Source organism: Emydura macquarii, unplaced genomic scaffold (genome assembly GCF_026122565.2).
Source record: "Emydura macquarii macquarii isolate MOO-44397 ecotype Brisbane River unplaced genomic scaffold, CSIRO-AGI_Emac_v2 contig_2805, whole genome shotgun sequence".
In the NCBI taxonomy this organism is placed as follows: domain Eukaryota; kingdom Metazoa; phylum Chordata; order Testudines; family Chelidae; genus Emydura; species Emydura macquarii.
This window is the reverse complement of record NW_027132942.1, coordinates 2,367,687-2,386,574: the sequence shown is the minus strand read 5'-3', so window position 1 is coordinate 2,386,574 and position 18,888 is coordinate 2,367,687. Positions and strand designations below refer to the sequence as shown.

The 18,888-nt window shown below is 54.6% G+C and overlaps 1 protein-coding gene across 1 annotated transcript in view; it reads right to left on the bottom strand.

Moving 5' to 3' along the window:
• The window catches only part of ZSWIM5 (zinc finger SWIM-type containing 5), a 150,722-nt gene continuing 131,834 nt past the window's right edge, over nt 1-18,888 (bottom strand). The window contains 8 exon segments of the mRNA XM_067567835.1: nt 1-2,598; nt 3,524-3,605; nt 4,618-4,781; nt 10,803-10,960; nt 14,166-14,301; nt 14,968-15,228; nt 16,862-16,999; nt 18,486-18,632. Coding sequence (XP_067423936.1) covers nt 1,736-2,598; nt 3,524-3,605; nt 4,618-4,781; nt 10,803-10,960; nt 14,166-14,301; nt 14,968-15,228; nt 16,862-16,999; nt 18,486-18,632 — 1,949 coding nt within the window. The 3' untranslated portion in view covers nt 1-1,735.

Genomic DNA, 18,888 nt, shown 5'->3' with positions numbered 1-18,888 from the left:
GAAATTCCAACACAGTTTATATAAAACGGTAGTAGCGATACATAAATAGTATTAGCTTTTCTTTTCTTTTATTATTAAACATTAGGTCATGAGGTTGTGCGCGCACGCGCGCACACACACACACACACACACACAAAAGAAACAGGTTGAAGAATGATACTTTTGTGGCAACAAATACTGAGTACAACTGGTTTTCCGATCCGTAGCACAGACACAAATATCTTTCAGAAATAAAAATCAGACATCATTAGTCCACATTCTCTAGCTACAAGTCACCTTCCCCACTGGCCCCAGCCCTCCCAGCCCTCCCGACCCTTTTAAAACTAAGACACACTGGTCCAGGGGAACACAGAGACACCTGGAATAAGAAGGAGCCCCAACCCCGTCACAGCGAGGAGTTTGAATCTAGCCCGGATCGCTAAACAGCAGCAGGAGACGGAGTGACACAAATTGGGACACGTGACAAGAAGCCTTCGTCCATCGGGTGATCGCGTTAGCCTGAGTGACAAAGGCTTGGAGATGGAGAGGAAATTAAAGGACAAAGATAACCGAAGAAGTTGTGTTTGTGTTCCTGCCCCCCACCAGCCCCACCCTGTGCAGAGAAGTCAGAGTCAGCCCCCGACGTGCACACCCCACGCACACGGACATCCACTCCTCACATGCCCACACACCGAGAAAAGGCCAAAAATAGAGATATATACACTATGGGCGCAACGGTTTCCAGCACAACTGTCTCCATTCTTCGTGTTTTGTAGCAATCCTTGGCCCCACAGGACAACCATCCACAGAGCAGACTAGGGGGCAGGGTTCCCATAATGTCCAGCAGCGTCCGACCAAGTCCCTCCTTTGACTGTCCTGAAGCACTGATCTGCCGTCTGCCCTTGCTGTTAATCCAGCCTGTTTAGGTGCCATCTCTCCCAGGGCCGCAACGTCTCTGTGGTTCTGCATAGACTCTGGATTCCTTTCGATTTACCGATTGCCTCCCTCCCCCCCATCTTTTCGTGTGCCGACAGCACGAACGATGCCAGGGAAACCTGAGAAATGGTCATGCATCTCCTCTTTTTTCTTTTTTAATTAAAAAAAAAAAAAAAGTCCCAGGCCACGACAATTTCAAGTACCCCCCAAATAAAAGACAGAATAATTATAAATAATTATAACTTTACAATTTAATAATTGACACATATACTATAGTATTTACAGTATCATAAATGCTTTTTTTTTTTTTTTGTTACCTTTAGTAAGCAATCCCTGAGAACAGTTAATTTAGTTTTTATTTAAGTATCTTCACAAATGGAGAAGAGGAGTTTCATGTCTCCGCAGGGCGTGCGCGGCATTGCAAAGCCGTCGCTTTGGGTGACGCATGAGGTTTAGTGTTGCACGTTTCTTTTGCTTGGTATTTTTATTCTTTCCTTTTTTTTTTTTTTTTTTTTACTTTTGCTTTGCCGTCTTAGGACCAGCGGGTGACCGCTTCCTTTAGGAAAGAGGTATTAGATTTCCAGGTTAGCTTTTGGTATTAAACTATTAGACACTCAGGAGAGTGGGATGCTGAGCAAATCGGTCTCGTCTTTTGGTTTATGCGCCCAAAGAATCTTGGAATCCTCTCAGGACGTGAAACGGTTAAACCCAACAAAAGAACAAAAACCCTTTGTTTTGCCAATTGTGGTTAGATTTTGCCTTTCTTCTGCGCTCAGTGCCGCCAGCAAATCCTGCCAGCGAGGGCGGCGCAGGTGGGAACTCACCCAAACCGCTCCCTCACAAGCATCATCAGTTTTTTCTTGCCTTTGTAGATTTGTTTGAGATTGTCTATGAACTGAGCAAACTGGATGTGCCCGTCCTGGGCGAGGAGGAAGGTCTCCCTGGCTTTGCTAAGGAACTCAATGAACTCGCCGTAGTGCCGAGGGCTGATATGGGTGAGCCGGGAGTGCGTGGTATTGATGTAAGCGCTTATTGTGGCATCCAGCAGCTGGCGCAAGGGGGCCTTGTCTGTCGACATCAGTTTCCCAGAGTTCCTGCGGCCCGGTATGCCGGCGAGGCCCGGTGCCGTCATGGTGCACCGCCGCAGGATGTCCGACAGCACCGTGGCGCAGTGAACGCTCTTCACCACCAGCGGGATTATGGCAGCGAGTTCGTTCTTGCCCAAGGAGTGACTCAGCGCACATGCCCAAAGCACGTCGTTGATGGCCGGGTGGGTGTCCTGGTTATAGGCAAGGTTCAGGTGATTCATGGCCAGCGAGGCCAGTTTAAAGGCCCGCAGCGGGTAGCCCCGGTGCTCCATGTAGCGTGCGATGGTGAAGAGCTGCGAGTAGGTCATGCCCGTGGAGGCGGCATCTATGACAATCTGATAGGCCGTCTCGAAGGCAATGTGGTCTTTCTCGCAGAGCGTGAGGGCCGAGAGGGCGCAGTTCTGGGGGTCCTTCATGGCACACTGCAGCGCCAGGGTGCGGGCGCAGCCGGCGAGCTCCTCACGCTGTGGGTAGTCCAGGCTGAGCCGCAGGATGGTGTTGTGGGACATCACCGTGGCGGCCACGATGCTGGTGGCTTCAGTGGGAGTGAAAAGCGTGTACCAGTTCTGCAGGATGCTGACCAGCGCTCGCACACCTGCCGGAGAGGAACACGCCGTCAGCACGGGCTGGGGCACAGCGGGCGGTCACACGGGGGCAGGCTCCTCAAGCCAAGCAGGGCCCTGCCTGGTCCGAAATGCTGAGCAATCCAGCTCTCTGGGCACTGCGGTCGCTCAGCACATCTGAGTTAGGCCACTTCTCAGCAGGAGCCTGGGGAAGGAGTTAGGAGCCCAGGGCTGGGTGCCCTGGCCTGGCTATCCCGGGCCAAGCAGACACCATTGTGCTGCAGAGAGGGGAAACTGCAGGGTGCAGAATGCTACACAGAGCAATAGCGCCGCCGCGTTCCCACAAACCGGAGCCAGAACAGGCTGCCCTCCAGGAGCCCTGCGGTTATTGCCATTGCCTCCGCTCGGGCAGGGCACGGCACCAACGGCTCCGGTGTGCTCAGGGCTAGATTTGGGGTCAGGAAGGAATGTTCCCCAGGGCAGACTGACTGGGACCTGGCAGAGAAGGCGGGCGGGCGGGGGTTACATTCCTGTGCTGCACAGGGCATGGGTCACCTGCCAGGATCATCTGGGCACGTCACCTAATTAATTCCCTGCCACTGCAGGGGCCTTGGGTCTTGGCACCCCCTCGGTCTCTGCCTGCGGCACCGTTTGGTCTCCTGATGACTGAAATGCTTGAGTCTCACCCCACTGGTTGGGCTGAGCACAGGGGCGACTGGGGAGATTCTCCGGCTGGGCTAAGCACAGGTCCAACAAAATGATCCCGTCTGGCCTTGAACACTATGACATCTACCGATGTCTCAACCCATCGCTCAGCAAATCACCCCGGTGCAGCTGCACCATGTGAGCCCCTCCCTGGCCCTTTGCCAGTGGGCCACAGAGCCGTGGAGCGGAGCAGAGATGGGAGCAGCACACGGACACGCGCCTCCCTGCACTGTATCGACGAGCGGTACCCACCCACTTCCGTCGCACAGGTGACCAACCACCGCACCATCTCCCTTCGTCTCCAGTTCAGGGTAGACAGCGTCATCCGCATCACCTGGAAGACAGAAGACGGTTCCAGCCCTCCTCTTTGTCCCTGCTTGGCTCTCCCCTTGCGGGATGCCGCTCCCACCTGACCCCCGGAGCTGTCTGCCGGCGGGCGACAGCCAGGACAAGAGGCAGAACTGCTCATCGCGGTTCGATGCAGACTGGCCGCGGCTGGGAGCGGGACCTGGGACAGCCCCGTGTCCTGTGTCTTGGGACGGCAGCGTGGGAGGGGCAGGGAATCAGGCCAACTGAAATGGCAAACGTGGACGTTCATGTGCCAGGCCCTGCCCACTTTGATATTGTGGCGGTACGGCCACACCGGGACTGGCCCCTTCACTAAGGGGAGGTGGGGCCAGCCTCACTGTGGCCTTGCTTAATTAGCTGCTCCCCCCACCAAGGCGGGAGCGTCAGGCACAGCTGAATGGACTCAGCAGAGCCTCATCGAAGGGCGCAGGGGAGCCTGTCTGGGACGTGGGACTCCAGGGAGCTGGCAGACTCCTGCGGAACCAGGGCTGCAAACAGCGCAGGGCAGGATGCCAGGAATGGAGGCCAGCAGGGGCTGAGAACAGCACTCCAGGGGCACAGGCTTCAGGCTCTGCTGGAGCAGGGGACAGACTCTCAAGGGTAGCCCAGGCAGGGGCTGGGAACAGGGCGAAAGAGAAGCCCCCCAGAGGGCTGAAGAATGTCGTTTGTTGGGACGTTTTCGTTGGCGTTTTGCTACCCTGGAAGGGGTTACGTTCGCGACGTGGCCGGAGGGAAGGAAACCGAGGCAAGGAATGCCAGCAGTGCCACACTCAGCCAGCAGGGGATGCTACAGGGCAGGCACCCCCAGGGCAGTTCCATTCAATGCACTCCAAACAAGGCCTTCCTCCAGCCATCGCCAGGATGTACCAACCACGTTGCCCACTTGTTTGAAGAAGGAGCCGGCCAGAAGGCATCAGGATTGGGCCACCCAAAGCAGCGACTGGGTTCAGTAAAGCCCCTTGAGCATCCCCAAAGGATGCCCCCCGTTTCTCCCCTACCTGCAGGCCCAGCTCCAGTGCCACGTTCAGCAGGGTCGTGTCAGGATTGTTGTCGGCGGGTGTGGCTATCTTAAAGGCGTCCTGGGCCAGCTTGAAGATCAAGGACGAGGAGTGGATGTTCTTCTGTATCGCTTCCAGGACCGTGCGTAACCTCAGCATGTCTCCTGCGCACACACAAGCGAGAGGTACCCCAGGTTTTCACTTCAGTTCACATCTTCAAAGGTATTTAGGCCCCTCATTCCCAATGATTTCACTGGGGGGTGAGGATCTGGGCCCAACTGGACCACCCAGAACTCAGACTACCTCTGCGTTTGCAACCATTTGCCTGCAGAAAGCTCAGTCCTCTGTGGCTATGCAGAGGGCCCAGCGAGACAACCATGATGGTCCCTTCTGACCTCATCATCTCTCAGTCATCCCACTCAGTGCTCAGGAGATCACACCCACAAAACCCAGTGTGTCGTCTCAGGCCCGCGCCCTCTACTGACAGGGCTTATAGAATCCTAGCGGATTAGGGACCTCAGGAGGTATCTAGTCCCACTCCCTGCTCAAAGCAGGACTAACTTCAGCTAAATCATCCCAGCCAGGGCTTCGTCAAGCCGCAGCTTAAACACCTCTAAAGATGGAGATTCCACCACCTCCCTAGGGCTATGTTTACACTGGCGGCGGCAAATTCGCCACTGCCAGATCGATCTTTCATGATCTACTGAGCGGCCAGTGAGACCCACTCAAACAATGAGGGAGTCGACTGAATAAGTCCACCCCCTCAACTAGCGTAGCGCTGAGCGGATGGGAACAGCTCAGTGCAATGTGAACAGCGCGCAGAAGCAGTCAACGGGAGTTACGCAAACTACTCTGCGTGGTTTGCATAACACCCGTCGACTGCCGCCGAATTTCCGGGTAAGTGTGAACAAGCCCTAGGTAACCCATTCCAGTGCTTCACCACCCTCCTAGGGAAAAGTTTTTTCCTAATATCCAACCTAGACCTCACCCACTGTGACTTGAGACCATTGCTCCTTGTTCTGTCATCTGCCACCACTGAGAACAGCCTAGCTCCATCCTCCCTGGAACCCCCTTTCAGGTAGTTGAAGGCTGCTGTCAAATCCCCCTCATTCTCCTCTTCTGCAGACTAAACAAGCCCAGTTCCCTCAGCCTCTGCTCATAAGTCATGTGCTCCAGCCCCCTAATCATTTTCGTTGCCCTCCGCTGGACTCTCTCCAATTTGTTCACATCTTTTCTGTAGTGGGGGGCCCAAAAATGGACACAGTACTGCAAATGTGACCTCACCAGTGCTGAATAAAGGGGAATAATCACTTCCCTCCATCTGCTGGCAACGCTTCTGTCGTGCTGGCTGGATTGGGGGGGGGGGGGTGTATTTATTGTATTGTTTGACATCAGTATGTCAAAATCATAGTAATTCATGTGAGATACGCCGTGCCAGGTACTGTTAGAAAGGCTGTAATGTGCTAAGTAAGATGATGATGTTTATGTTCATGTGTTATGTGTGTAATGGAAGTTGTGGATATGTTTGAGATATCTGTATTTCAAATTGTGCTGTGTCTGGGCCACACCCCAGACAGGATGGCTGCAGCAGTAACCTGCTTAATGGCCCATTAACAGATTCACAGGTGCAAGGAGCCCAGGGGGAGAAGCCAGGGATATACCTGATGAGTCACCAGGACCTACTCATCGGACTCTGGACTCCATCTTATTCCTGTAAACTTCCACAAGCAGCATGGCAAAGAAAAGAACATAAAAGGCAGCTGCCCGGGATCCATTTTGTCTTTAGTCTGTTTTTGTCTTCAGTCTTCACCTACCTCTGGATCAACTCATCTGCAACTGAACTGAAGCTGTGAAACAAAGGACTGAGAACCATGCAGGTACTGGATGTACACCAGAGGGACTATACAAGCCTGCAAACTCCAGAATTCTACTAGAAACCTGATGTATATGGACTTCCAAATCATTTGTCTGTATCTGATATGCATTGACCCTTTAACATTTCTCTCATGGTTTATTCCTTTCCTTTTATAATAAACCTTTAGTTTTAGTTGCTAAAGGATTGGCTGGCAGCGTGATATTTTGGGTAAGATCTAAACTTATATTGATCTGGTGCTGTGGTTGACCCTTTGTGGTCAGGAGGAACCTTTTGGGTAAAGAGCATAGAGTTTAAATAACTGGTCTCTTTACTGGACCTAGTGGCTGATTGGGAGCCAGAGACTGAAATGCAGTAAAGGGGGCGGTGTGTATCTTTATTTTGGCTCCTGATAACTGGTTTGGGGAATCAGAAGCGCTGTTTGTGGCTGGTTGGGACGTCTGACTTCCATGTCACCCACCAGTGCTGGGAGAATCTGCTCTCCTTTTGCAGCCTGCCCTGACCTTGGCATTTTCAGGTGGCTGCCCTAGGCATAGACGGGTCACAGTGGCGTAGTTGTAGCAGGATCCACAGAACCAGAACATTTGGGTTTTGGATCAGAATCTCACGCTATTCCAAACTGTAAAATTTGATGCCGAGAGTGTGAAAGATGAAAGTGAGTCAGGATGAGTGATTCACAATCAGCTAAAGCAATGAAACTGCAAGCCTTGAGAGTGAAAGGGAGAGAGACGGCGTGTTTGGTCTGAGAGAGAAATGGCTGAGATGGAAAGAGAAGAGGAGGAGAGAGCCCAGGAACTCAGAAGGCTGAAACGCGAAGCAGAGGCAAGGATTTCCAGACGTGAATGTGCAGCCCGAGTAACAGAAGAAATGGCAGATCCGTGATTGCGGGAAAGGCAAAGGAGGGCTGAACTGGAGGAGAGCACTCATCAAAGACAGAGAGAGCTGAAGGCTGCCGAAGAGAGGCCTATCAAAGGCAGACAGAAAAAGCCAGAATCCAACACCAGACCCCGGAAAAGAAAAAAGCTCTGACCTCACCTGGAAGCCCAGCTTCTCTTAACAGCGACTGGGAGAGAATCTTTCCAGTTTATCGCGAGTTTGACATGTTTAATACTGATGTGGTAAATACATGTAACCAGGTTAATGTCACCCAGTCCAAGAGAGAGCATCAATGTAAATCTTCTGTGCTACCTGTAGTCAACAGGGAAAGTTGTGAAGGGGGGGTGCATGACTCCGTGGCTAGCCAGGTGTGCTGTGACAAGGAAGAGTATCTCTAGCCTTGGGATTGTGGAAAGTAGCAGCTTTCTGTTGGGAGTGGCACGTTGCCTGTTAAGGAAGCCATCGCCCTCTCCCATTGTTTGTCTGTGAACAGCCATGAGGACTGGGACAAGGGGGAGGAAAGTTCAAAGTATTTGTCTGGTAAGGATAGCAGTTTATGTGCTGAGGGAGAAACTATCTCTGGTGTACTGTCTGTGCAGCAGGCAGAAAGTTATGGTGATGGAGCATTTGTCAGTTGTTGTACCAGAAGTGGTTCTGGATTCAGCTAAAACCCAGGAAGGAAAGGTTCCTAAGCCTGGGTCTTTTGGGAGTAATGACTTGCCCATGGAGGAAGCTACCCCAATCTCCCAAAGTTTGTCTGGGAACAGCCATTGGGCTGAGACAAAGGGGAGGAAATTTCTAACTTTGTGAATGTGAAGAATAGCAGTTTATCTGCTGAGGGAGAGTTTGTTTCCAAACTTCTGTCTAAAGAGCAGACAGAGTGTACCTCTCAGCTTATGCTAATTGAGGATGTGCCAGGTGTCTCAAAGTTGGTTCTGGACTTAACTGAAACCCAGAAAGTCTGTTAGGGCTCAGGAAAATGTTTCCTTAGAGCAACCCCGAGCTGAAGAGGGAAAGGACATTTCTATGGAAACTGGATTGTTGCCTAAAACTGCTCCTGAAGGAATAAAACCTCCTACTATCTTTTGCAAGCAGTTTTCTGCAACTGAAGAATGTGAAAGCGAACTGATTAAGGTTAGCTCAGGATGAATCCCTGACTGTAGCAAGAAGCAACAGTTTATATGTTGAGACTTGGTTCAGTTTCTAACTGCCAAAGTTTTTCAAATGTGGATGGATTCACTGACTTTGTTTTCAAATTCCTGACTGGCATCGCAGCCGACACTGAATATCTGAGGTGGTTAATTCTTAATTTTAGACACATTAAAAAAAGAACACTGCTTGCCACAGGGATACCTTTTGTCTTCTGTTATGAGTAAGGGTAAGTTTATATCACAGAGATCACGGATTCCGTGTCTTCCAGAGACCTTCGTGATATCTTCTGCTTCAGCTCCGAGCCGCCGTGGAGGGCCACGCAGCTCCGAACCACTGTGGGTGGACCCCGGAACTCCCAGCTGCCATGGGCAGCAGGTGCTGGACACCCCTCCCACCCCGCTGCCACTCACCCTGCCCCGAGCACTCTGCAGCAGTCACCACAGTTAAGGGAAATCATTCTCCAAGTCTCCTCATACAGCCAATAGGATTAAAAAAGAGACATAAAAATGGAAGGAAGCGTGTCGGAAACACAGCAATGAAACAGGATCTCATATGGACGTGCTCCAGCATTTGAACATTTGGGGGGAAAATGTAAGAGTTGGAAGAAAAAAAAAATCAAAATCAAGAAACCTGTTCATCCTCTTGGAGGATTTATTACACCACCCAGGTGAAGCAGAACAGGAACAATAAACAAACAAAATCCCTCGTCTATTTGTATCAGTTTTCTGTGAGATCACAGCAAGGGGGAAGCAAAACAGAGCCCAAAGAATGGGAAAACTAGAAAAAGCCAATAGGGGATGGGAAAATAAATGGATGAGAAAAGTTATTGTGTTGGCCACAATTTCAACAGGCTTGTGAAGGAACGGGAGATCATTTCTGTTCAGAACAACCTGGAATTATACTGCATCATGACACTGTTATCAATATGCAGTGGAAGCCTGTCAGCTCTCTGATTTTAAGCCGTCTAAGTGCATCATTGCCTGTGATGTCACGATTTATTTGCTTTCCTGTCCAGCCTCGCCTAGGGGGTTGTTTTGGTTTCCTGTCAAACGAAAATCTAATAAATAAAAGAGAAAAAACCCATTTGCCTTCAAGTCTCCATCAGTGTGTCACGGCAGGAAATGAAGAGGCTCAGCAGATCATTGACCAGCGGTTTTACAAGCCTTCTGCCGCTGGGTTCCAGCTACAGGGGGGTATCACGCTCCACCCATCAGTTGCTTAGGTCCAGAGCTAACCTTATTGAAAACCACACACCTGGGGAACATTCATCTTCCACCTTCCAAAACCTCATGGAGAAAAATCACCCAGACTCTCGCTGTCTGGGTGCAGAAAAGCAACGCAAAGAGAACGCACTGAGTCCAGAGACGTGGCCACCCCCACCTTTTAGCCCCCCTCCCTCTTTGCTACAAGAGTGGATGCCTCAGATCTTGCTTTATATCTTCTGCCTTTCTGGGCTTCAGATTGCAGCCCCAGCCACTGGCCAATTTAGAACGGACAGGACACGTGAGCAGAGGCCATCAGTGCTATTCAACCAGCTGGAAGAGAGAGACCCCAGCACACTCAGCCCAGAAAGCAGGAGACAAGGGACTGGGGTTCAAGTCCCATAGACGTCAACAGGGACCTTTTGATCAATTTCAGCGGGCACTGGATCGAGCCCCAGGAGAAAGTGAATGTGTCTCTCCCATGGCACTGAGCACTGTGCTATGACAGCGAGACTGCTACATCGGCTGCAAAGACAAGGAGGCCAGTTCAGGATGGCCTGCAAATCCAGACAGCGCCGCCACCGGCTGCTGGAATGGAAACGGCCATCACGTACGTCAGAGCGAAAACTGGTGTGACAGCCGGGCCCAAGCACGGCAGGGTTTCTAAGATTCCCTTGTCCACGGCGGTGTCCCGCGGACTCCGAGCAGCAGCCCTCCCTCAGCCGCCTGCCTTCCTGGTCCTGGGGCGAGGCGGAGAGGGGGCGTTGCCATTCCCCTCCCACTCCCGCACCGAAGGCTACGTGGGTGATTCTCTCCCCGGCACTGCGCCCGCGGGTCCCTAGGGGCTGCGTTGCAGCTCATGCTGGTCGCTCCCAGCGTGGCCTCTGAGAGCTCTACCTGCCCACCAGTCACAGCCCCGCCGGAGGGGACCCTGAACCCCCCCACTTCCAATTCCCCTTCCAGCAGATTCTTCAGTGAAAAATGGGGGGAATCTCTCCAAGGTCAAAGCCAAGTTACTGTCTCCACGACCCCATCTGACGTGAAAGCAGCCAATTTCGGTGCAAGACGGGGCTCCCACTAACCTTTGGCTGCTGTCAGCATGGTGGAGGCCAGTTCACACTGCTGCGATTCCAAGTGGCCCAGGGTAAACCACCGCGGGTACCTGCTGGGCACCACCGACACCAGGTGGTGAGGGTGCGTGACGTCTCCGGAGGGAGTGGTCGTCTCCAGCACGGGCAGCCTAGGAGAGACAGAAGAGGCTGCGTCAGAGGTTCCCAGCTCCCCGAGCCCCACCCCTTCCTGCGCTGGCAGTCCCCTCCCGCCCTCACCCCAGGCAATGAGGGGAGATCCATGACGGCCTGATGCGTGAGCAGCTTCAACGAGCTCTCTGAAGGCCCCAACCCGCATTCCATGCGTGGGCTGCGTGCAGAACCCGTGGGCGCAAGGATCCATTTCAAACATACTTGAAAGGGAGCCGAAGAGCCGCAAAGTGATTTATAAACTGGCCAGGAAAACAGAAGCGGAAAACCCTCCCTTGCTGCTCCTTTCATCTGAGGGATAAGCAGAGCTCTCCGGCGAACCATCTGGTTCCTCTTACAAGGGCTGGCTAGGAACACAAGTAGCACACGTTTCTCACAGGCCCTGCAGGGGCTGGGTGACTTGCTCGTGTGTTACTATTCAAAAGTCATCGGAATCCAGGAGGGTAGGAAACCGCATCTTCCCCTTCCCTGTGCCCAAGCTACAGACGTGGCATGCCTGCTGCTGAGCAGGGGAACGGCTGCCAGGGGCCTGGAGCACCACACCGGCTAAGCTGGAGTTCGCTACCGTGCCTGCAAGCCACCATTCGGACTAGACGGCAAACCGGCTCCCGGCACAAGACAACGCAGCACCAAGAACTCGGCCTGCCGCCAGGTCTCTTGCTGTGGGGCGCTGATGTGGGGCTCATCAGTCATTCCGCTGGCTGGAGCCCATTCCCACCTCCCAACCTGCAGTGGATTCCAGAGCAGCCACGTCACGGAGGCCAGGAGGCAAAGTGGCGTGAAAGGGGAAGCTGTGTAAGTGTAGGCAGCACCCCCATTCCTCCAGTGAAAGCTGCAACGGTCCTAGCCCAGATGGGAGACCCCCACGTGAGGGAGGGGTGCAAGAGGGGAGAAGAGAGAGAGCCCCACAAACTGAATGGCTGGGGAGTACTTCGCCACTGCCGTTCATCCCCCTCTCCACCCATCCTACGAGAACTTCCAGCCTCCAAGCTGCCGGAGCAGCCCGTCCCGTCCGAGAAGGGGACTCGTCGCAGGGCTGCCCGGGAAGCAAAGCGTGCCTTGGCCAGCCGTGTGCAGTGGAAGCAGGCAGAGGCGTCACTATTTCCCACCGTGGTCTTCGCCCGGCGGACGTGGGACAGGCCCCTCTGTCCACAAGGCCAGTTTGTGTGACTGCAGCCTGTGGTGGCTGGGGGGGAGTAGGGGGGCATTAGACAGAGACAGGGACATTAGGTCTCAGACATGGAGCCTCGGCCCTTCAGAAGCGCGGATCCCAGTGCAAGGGAAAGCAAAGGGCTCTGCGTCTAGGGAGCACCGGCTCGTCTCTAGGGGAGCAGGGGCTGCGTAAAGGACAGCAGGGCCATGGGGCTCTTTCACGTGGAAGCCCAACTCCTTCCAGGAGGTTTCCAGAAGCAGGGGCAAGGCCAGTTCTCCGGGGAAGAGCAGTAAGATCGGGTAGCCGAGGCACTTAGTTCATCAACGCATCCGGCCTAGCTTCTCGGCCGGGGTTTTCCAAGGCATCTGAGGGAACTGGGCACCCAAACCCTGGAAGATCTCAGCCTCAGCAACTGAAAGAGCTACGTTTCCCCCCCTCCCCGGCAGGTGCAGGAAAGCTCCCTGCACATCCCCTCAGATCTGGGAAGGGGGAGAAGCCCGAACCCCATCCTGTTCCATCCAGCACTCCACGCCACACCGTCTGCAGGCCACCTAGGAGGGGAAGGAAAGGTGGTCCCTGCCTGCACGCATGCCCATCAGAAAAGCTCGTCCGGGTCCACAGTTGGGCTTCTTGCCCCAGGAGCTTGTGTTTGCAACCTCAGGGGAGAAACCCTCCTCTACACACCAGTGCCAGCCTTGCTCCTCCTCCCGGGCAGGTGGCTGGGCGCTGGAGGAAGAGATCAGGACAGACTGAGTAGGCCCATGCCTGCCCCACAGCAAGGACCAGGAGCCTGGAAGACAGGGACTCGGAGGGCAACCAGGATGGCAACTGCCCCATGTACGCTGATATCACACGGGATCGGAGGGTGGGGGAGAAGTAACCAGACTCAGCCCCCGGAGACTTCCCAGACAGGGGTTCAAGGCCCAGGAACAGAACCTGGAGACCTTGTCCAGGGTCCTTGGGCCCGTCAATCTCCTAGAGCAAGCCTCCTCCCCACGAAATGGAAAGGGACGTCCGAGCCAGGGCACCCGGTCTCTTATTCTTCCCTGCTCCCAGAGAAAGCAAACGGACAGAAGCGGAGCTGCGGATGGAGTCCGGGGCTGCTCTCCCATGGCTGGGACAAAGGGGATAGGGACTCAGAGCTCTGTGCTGGACAACGATACCCCCCTTCCTCCTGCCCCCAAGGGATCCTGAGGCTCTGCGACGTAGCAAGGGCCTGGGCGAGCCGCACAAGTCCCTCCCCTCTGCAGAATGGGGCTAGCAACCCTTCCTGGGGAAGCTATGGAGTCCTGCAGCACCCAGAGGGCTCTGATTGTGGCTGGCTGTGACCCGCTCTGCCCTTGCCTAGGGCTCCGATACAGGGGGTACGTCCCAGGTAAGTGCAGCCAGCTACTCAGCGCTGGGGCCAGAGGACGGGCTCAGACAGACAGACAGACAGCGCAGTTCTCCCTCCAGAGAGTGGGAGCCTGCCTGTCCCGTCAGGTGGATGCCCCGGAGGGTCCTTTCTGCCAGCTGTCCTCGCCACGCTCTGTGCAGGGCTAAGCCCCGCCAGTGACCCAGCTGCTCTGGCCCCTAGCTGGGCTCTCTTCCTGTTCCTGCTCTCCTCCTCCGCTCTGGCAAGGAAGAGTGGGCTGCAGAGAACAGGGATGGGGGCAGACTGCCCTGAGCTGTCCTCTGCCTTCACTCTCCATTAGCTTCTGGGAGACAGCGCCATCACGGGATGGCGGGAGGGGTAACGACACAGAGCGACAACGGGTGCAGCTGGTGTCTGGGTCCTTTCCTAAGCGCACTCGCCCAGTTCAGCAGACAGGGCGGACGATACGGGAGGAAATATTCGGCTGTAGCTAATGCATTTTCTCAGAAGAGCAGAACCTAATCTTCGCCGCCAACAAGCTCACCCCAGCGGCTACTGAGCTAAATGACACTGACCAGGCTCCGGGGCTGGAGAGGGAGGAGTGAAAATAGCGTGGGTCAAGTCACTGCTCTTGAGATCTGCTCTGAACCAAACCAAGCGGGAATAAATGCCCACCAACCTCATGGCCCGTAGCGCCAGCTTATACGCCAGGTCTGCGTCGTGAGGCAGCAAGGCGGAGAACAGGTACTTCGCGAAGGTGTGCATGGGAACGCTCTCCCGGTGGATCACCTCCCCGAGGCCGCTGAAGGGGCCACCTGCACGACAGGAAAGCCACGTCAACTGCGGTGGCGGCGAGAGCCCACGCCAGGCCTGCAGGCCGGTCAGCCGCAGCGCCGCTCCACCAGACGGCTTCACGTCAGCCATGTGGGAGCCAGGGCACAGAGCCGGTCACCGTCTTTCAAAGATGTGAGTTTCAAACGGACAGCCTCGCAGGGCTGACTTCCTAACACGCTCAGTCCCTTCGCGGCAAACGCCGCGGTTATCTGAGCACGAGAACAAGCCAACGCCTGGCCAGTTCTCCTAGACTGGGGGCACTGCAGTTGCCATAGGGCACTCGTGCCTGGGAGGAGGACGTTACCACAAACATGCACCCGGCCAGTGGTGCCATCCGGTACGGGGACTGGAGTGAAGGCCTGCCCAAGCAACAGGCTGCATCTTAATTACCCGGGTAACAATGTCTTAACTGGCATAGCAGCAAATTATTACTGGTGTCTAGAGGCCCTTTTAACAGCCCTGGCCCCTGTAGCAGAGAATCCGGCAGGCTGTGATACGCTGTTTCCCCTACACTTCAGGGGAAATGTGAGCGAGGGGAACAGATCTTCTCCAGGGTTTGCTTTGAAATGTCACCAGCAGCTGTTCAGCGCAGCCGGTCACCTCCTTCCCCCTCCAAAGCACAGCCCGTGGCGCCGGGGCGGTCTCACCTTCCAGCAGCAATACACACTGTTTGCGAAGGGTCTGCACCAGCGCCACGTCCAGCTCCAGCTCCTGTAGCCGGGCGATGATTTGCTCTTCGTTGCGGCACACTTTATCCTGCGCGTAAAGCCCCTCGGGCATAACCCTCTGCTGACCCATCCCCATCAACACCACCTCTGCAGCAAGGGAGAGGTAGGACTCGCCGCTCTCCTGGCACCCGGTCGCTACCGGCACATGCTGATACACGGGGGGGTTGGAATCACCAGCATCTGGAGGAGAAGGCAGGGGACTAGCGTGAGGAATGAGAATCACCGGGGAACGAAGGAGGCCGAGAACCAAACCCAGCACGAGCTCCCATCACAATGCTGCCCTTCCCCGCCCTCAAACCCAGGCCAAGAGAAGCCAGAACCACGTGTAACTCATCACCTGCGCTGGGTTATACAGAGATCAAGCATAAAAGAGCAAGCCCAGGTGGGAAAAGATTTACCCTGCATTTCTGGTGGGGCTCGTCTGAGCGCGACTGATTGAAACCAGCATTGACCTTCACGGCTCCGAGGCCAGTGGCTTGGGCCATTATTGTCCTTCCTGCTTTTACCCAGCTTGGCTCGAACACGCACACGTGGGGGAAAGCCACACAACAGCTAGAACTTCTCTGTGTCCTGGGATGACCTAGCGCAACTCTGTGCGTGGCTGTTCTGCACTGATCTGTCTAACTGGGAGGCCGGCCTAACCCAGTGACATTGGCGGCGCTATATTCTCCCTCTCTGTATTACAGATTCCCAGGCCAGAAGGGACAGCTGTGCTCATCTAGTCCTACCTCCTGTGCAACACAGACCAGAGACCTGCCGCACAATAACTCCTAGAGCAAAGCTTTTAGAAAAACACCCGTCTGGATTTAAAAGCGGCCTGTGATGGAGCATCCACCACGCCCCTTGGTAAATTGTTCCCGTGGATAATTAACTCTCCCTGTTAAAAACTTGACACCTTATTTCCAGTCTGCTTCAGCTTCCAGCCATTGGATCGTGTTGGACCTTTCTCTGCTAGACTGAAGAGCCTGTTACTAAAGATTTGTCCCCCGGTAGGTACTTACAGACTGTGATCACGTCACCCCTCAGGCTAACCCAGGGGTTCCCAACCTTTTTGGCTCAGGGGCCACAGATCTCATTTTTACAACCCTGAAGGGCCACCAGCAGCTCCCCCCAACCCCTCCCACTGCAGCCAGCGGAAGGAGTTCAGCGCAGAGGCTGCCTCCCTCCTCACTGATCTCCCGTCCCCCCGTCTGCAGCAGGGAAACCGCACGCATCCTGTAGCCCCATGCACTCCACCTGGGTCCCTAGGCAGTGGGTCCCTCCCGCAGCCAGGGGGACTGGAGATCAGTGCTCCCCTCCCTCTGGCTCCAGCAGGGACCCCAGCGCCTAGGGACCCAGGCACAGCGCTTTGCCATGCGCCCTGCTACAGCCAGAGGCAGGGCAGTGCTGATCTCCCATCCCCTTGGCTGCAGCAAGGAGCCTGCACCGGTCTTGTAGCCCCACGGCAACGTGCTCCGCCTGGGTCCTTAGGCGGTGGCTCCCTTCTGCAGCCAGCGGGAGGGGAGCCACGGGCCACTTTTGGCCCTGGGTTAGGAAAGACTGGGCTAACCAGACTGCGCTCTTCGAGTCCATCACAACACATCCTGGCATCTTTGCTCTCCCTTCCTCTGAAAGCCGAGCGAGCCCGGGCTGTGGGATAAGAAGTGGCTGGAGAAGCAGGCGAGTGTCTGAGACGGAGACAAGGAGGGAGACACCGGACGAACTGAAGCGTCGGAGAGCAGAGGAGCCGTTAGTTGTTTCTTGGATTCAGGGCTGACCATCTGGAGCCCTTGGGGTTTAACTGACTGGGCTGGATGGGGAAAGACAGGGATACCTGATATTTCAAGGCAATTTTCCTCTTCTAATCTACATGCTTCGGTCAAGGTGAGGAAGAGGCAGCCGATGGGGTTCAGAGGGTGCCCCACCCAGCCCTCCAGGTTCGTGATGGTGGTTGCGCCTCGCTGCAGTAACTCTGGGGAAAGGACAGAGAAAGAGCATGAGTTACAGCACGCTGGGGATTTTAAAGGCACGTTGAGTGGCGGAAGCGTTACAGCCTTATTTGTCTCCCAGCCCCACGGGCGGCGAGGCTCTGGAGAAGATGCTTCCCCAGCAAGCACGGGTGTTTCCAGCGGCCGCTCGTGCGTAGCCATTTCTTACCTGCAGGAGGACAGCCCGCACCAGGCTGCCACAGGCAAGAAGCAGCTCAACATTCGGGATTTATCAAGCGGATTTCTCTCAAACTCACAAGTTTTGTGCACACCACCATGTCCTATGAACGGCCCCTTCCCAGCCCGGCCCATCTCCATGTTCTCCCTTCCCGGCGAGCCCGACACCAGCGGACTGGCCTCATTACCAAGGCCCACATATGACCCAGGCAGCAGATCACACAAACTCATTACGTTTTCTCAGGATGCATGGCGGAAAGGCACAGCAGAAATGGAGTGAGCGTGCGAAAACAACGGTTCTCAACCTTTCCAGACTGCTGGGCCCCTTTCAGGAGTCAGATCTGTTGTGCGCACCCCATGTTTCACCTCACTTAAAAGCTACTTGCTTACAAAATCAGACATAAAAATACAGACACGCTGCAGCGCGCTTACTGCTGAAAACATGGCTCCCTGTCTCAGTATTACTGTACAACTATGAAATAAATCAATCAGGATATAAACGCTGTACTTACATTTCAGCATGTGGTACACAGAGCAGTACACACAAGTCATTGTCTGTATGCAATTGTAGTTTGTACTGACTTTGTTAGTGCTTTTTATGTAGCCTGTTGTAAAATTAGGCAAATACCTCGATGAGTTGATGTACCCGCTGGAAGACCTCTGTGCCCCCCCAGGGATACGCGTGTGAGAACCACTGTTAGCAGAGGACCCAAGAAGGGGCAGTTTAAAGGCTTGCCGCTATAAATGGCTTGTTCACTGATTTTACAAACCGGAGGGGCTGGTCTCCTGAGGAATGACCCAGTTACTAGTGTGCCCCACAGCGTCATCCCGACAGGATTCGATTCAGTGCTCGGGGAAACAGAACTGGCGAGTCCCTCTTACTGGTGCAGCATGTGATTCATGAGCACCCACCGGACTGTCTCCAGGAGGCACGGGACTGTCTACAAATGCTGCAAGGTCAGGTGCCCGCCGGGTTCAAGGCCAAGGTTCAAGGCCAGGCCACGGCAATTCAAGCCAGCCAATATCAAAGGTTATTTGGGCATTTTTCAGTTCTGAAAACCTGGAGTCAAAGACCGCTCGGCTCAAACAGCCAGACACACAGCTTTAGCGTTCTGGTGGGCAGTGGTGGGCGTCAAAAGCCCTGCGAAGTGCCGTCCTAGCACTGGCAGTGCCCATGAGATCCATGCTATCAGCTGTCAACTAGCCGAGCCGTCATCATTTACTCACAGCACATTGGCCAAGCAAAGTGCTCAATTTGGGGGTTGCGTCTCCACGTCTGCTAACAGCCCATACCTTTCTTCTGATGTTTGTAAATTTCCAGCTGCCTTTGTTGCTGCAATCTCAGCGTATTGATTATGGCCACAGTCAGTCGGAGCGCTTCTTTGGGATACCCATGGGAACGCAGGGCATCGACCCGCGCACACGCTGTAGGGACGTGCTCTGAAAAACAAGGTCAAATGCAGCACACCTGTAAGCCTGAAGAGCACAGAAATTCACGGCACTCTGCTCCGGGAAGGAAAAGCACCCGGCGCCATCAACTTTCAGTTCATTTTCTTCTGAGGTGCTTTCTCCCTTGGAGTCCAGCCCCTCTTCTCTGCCTTAGATTCATCAGTCCGTCTACCACGCTGCACGGCTAGGCTTGCCAAGAATGTTAATGGCGCTCCTGCCACATCCGAGCCTGGCAGCAGCAGCTATA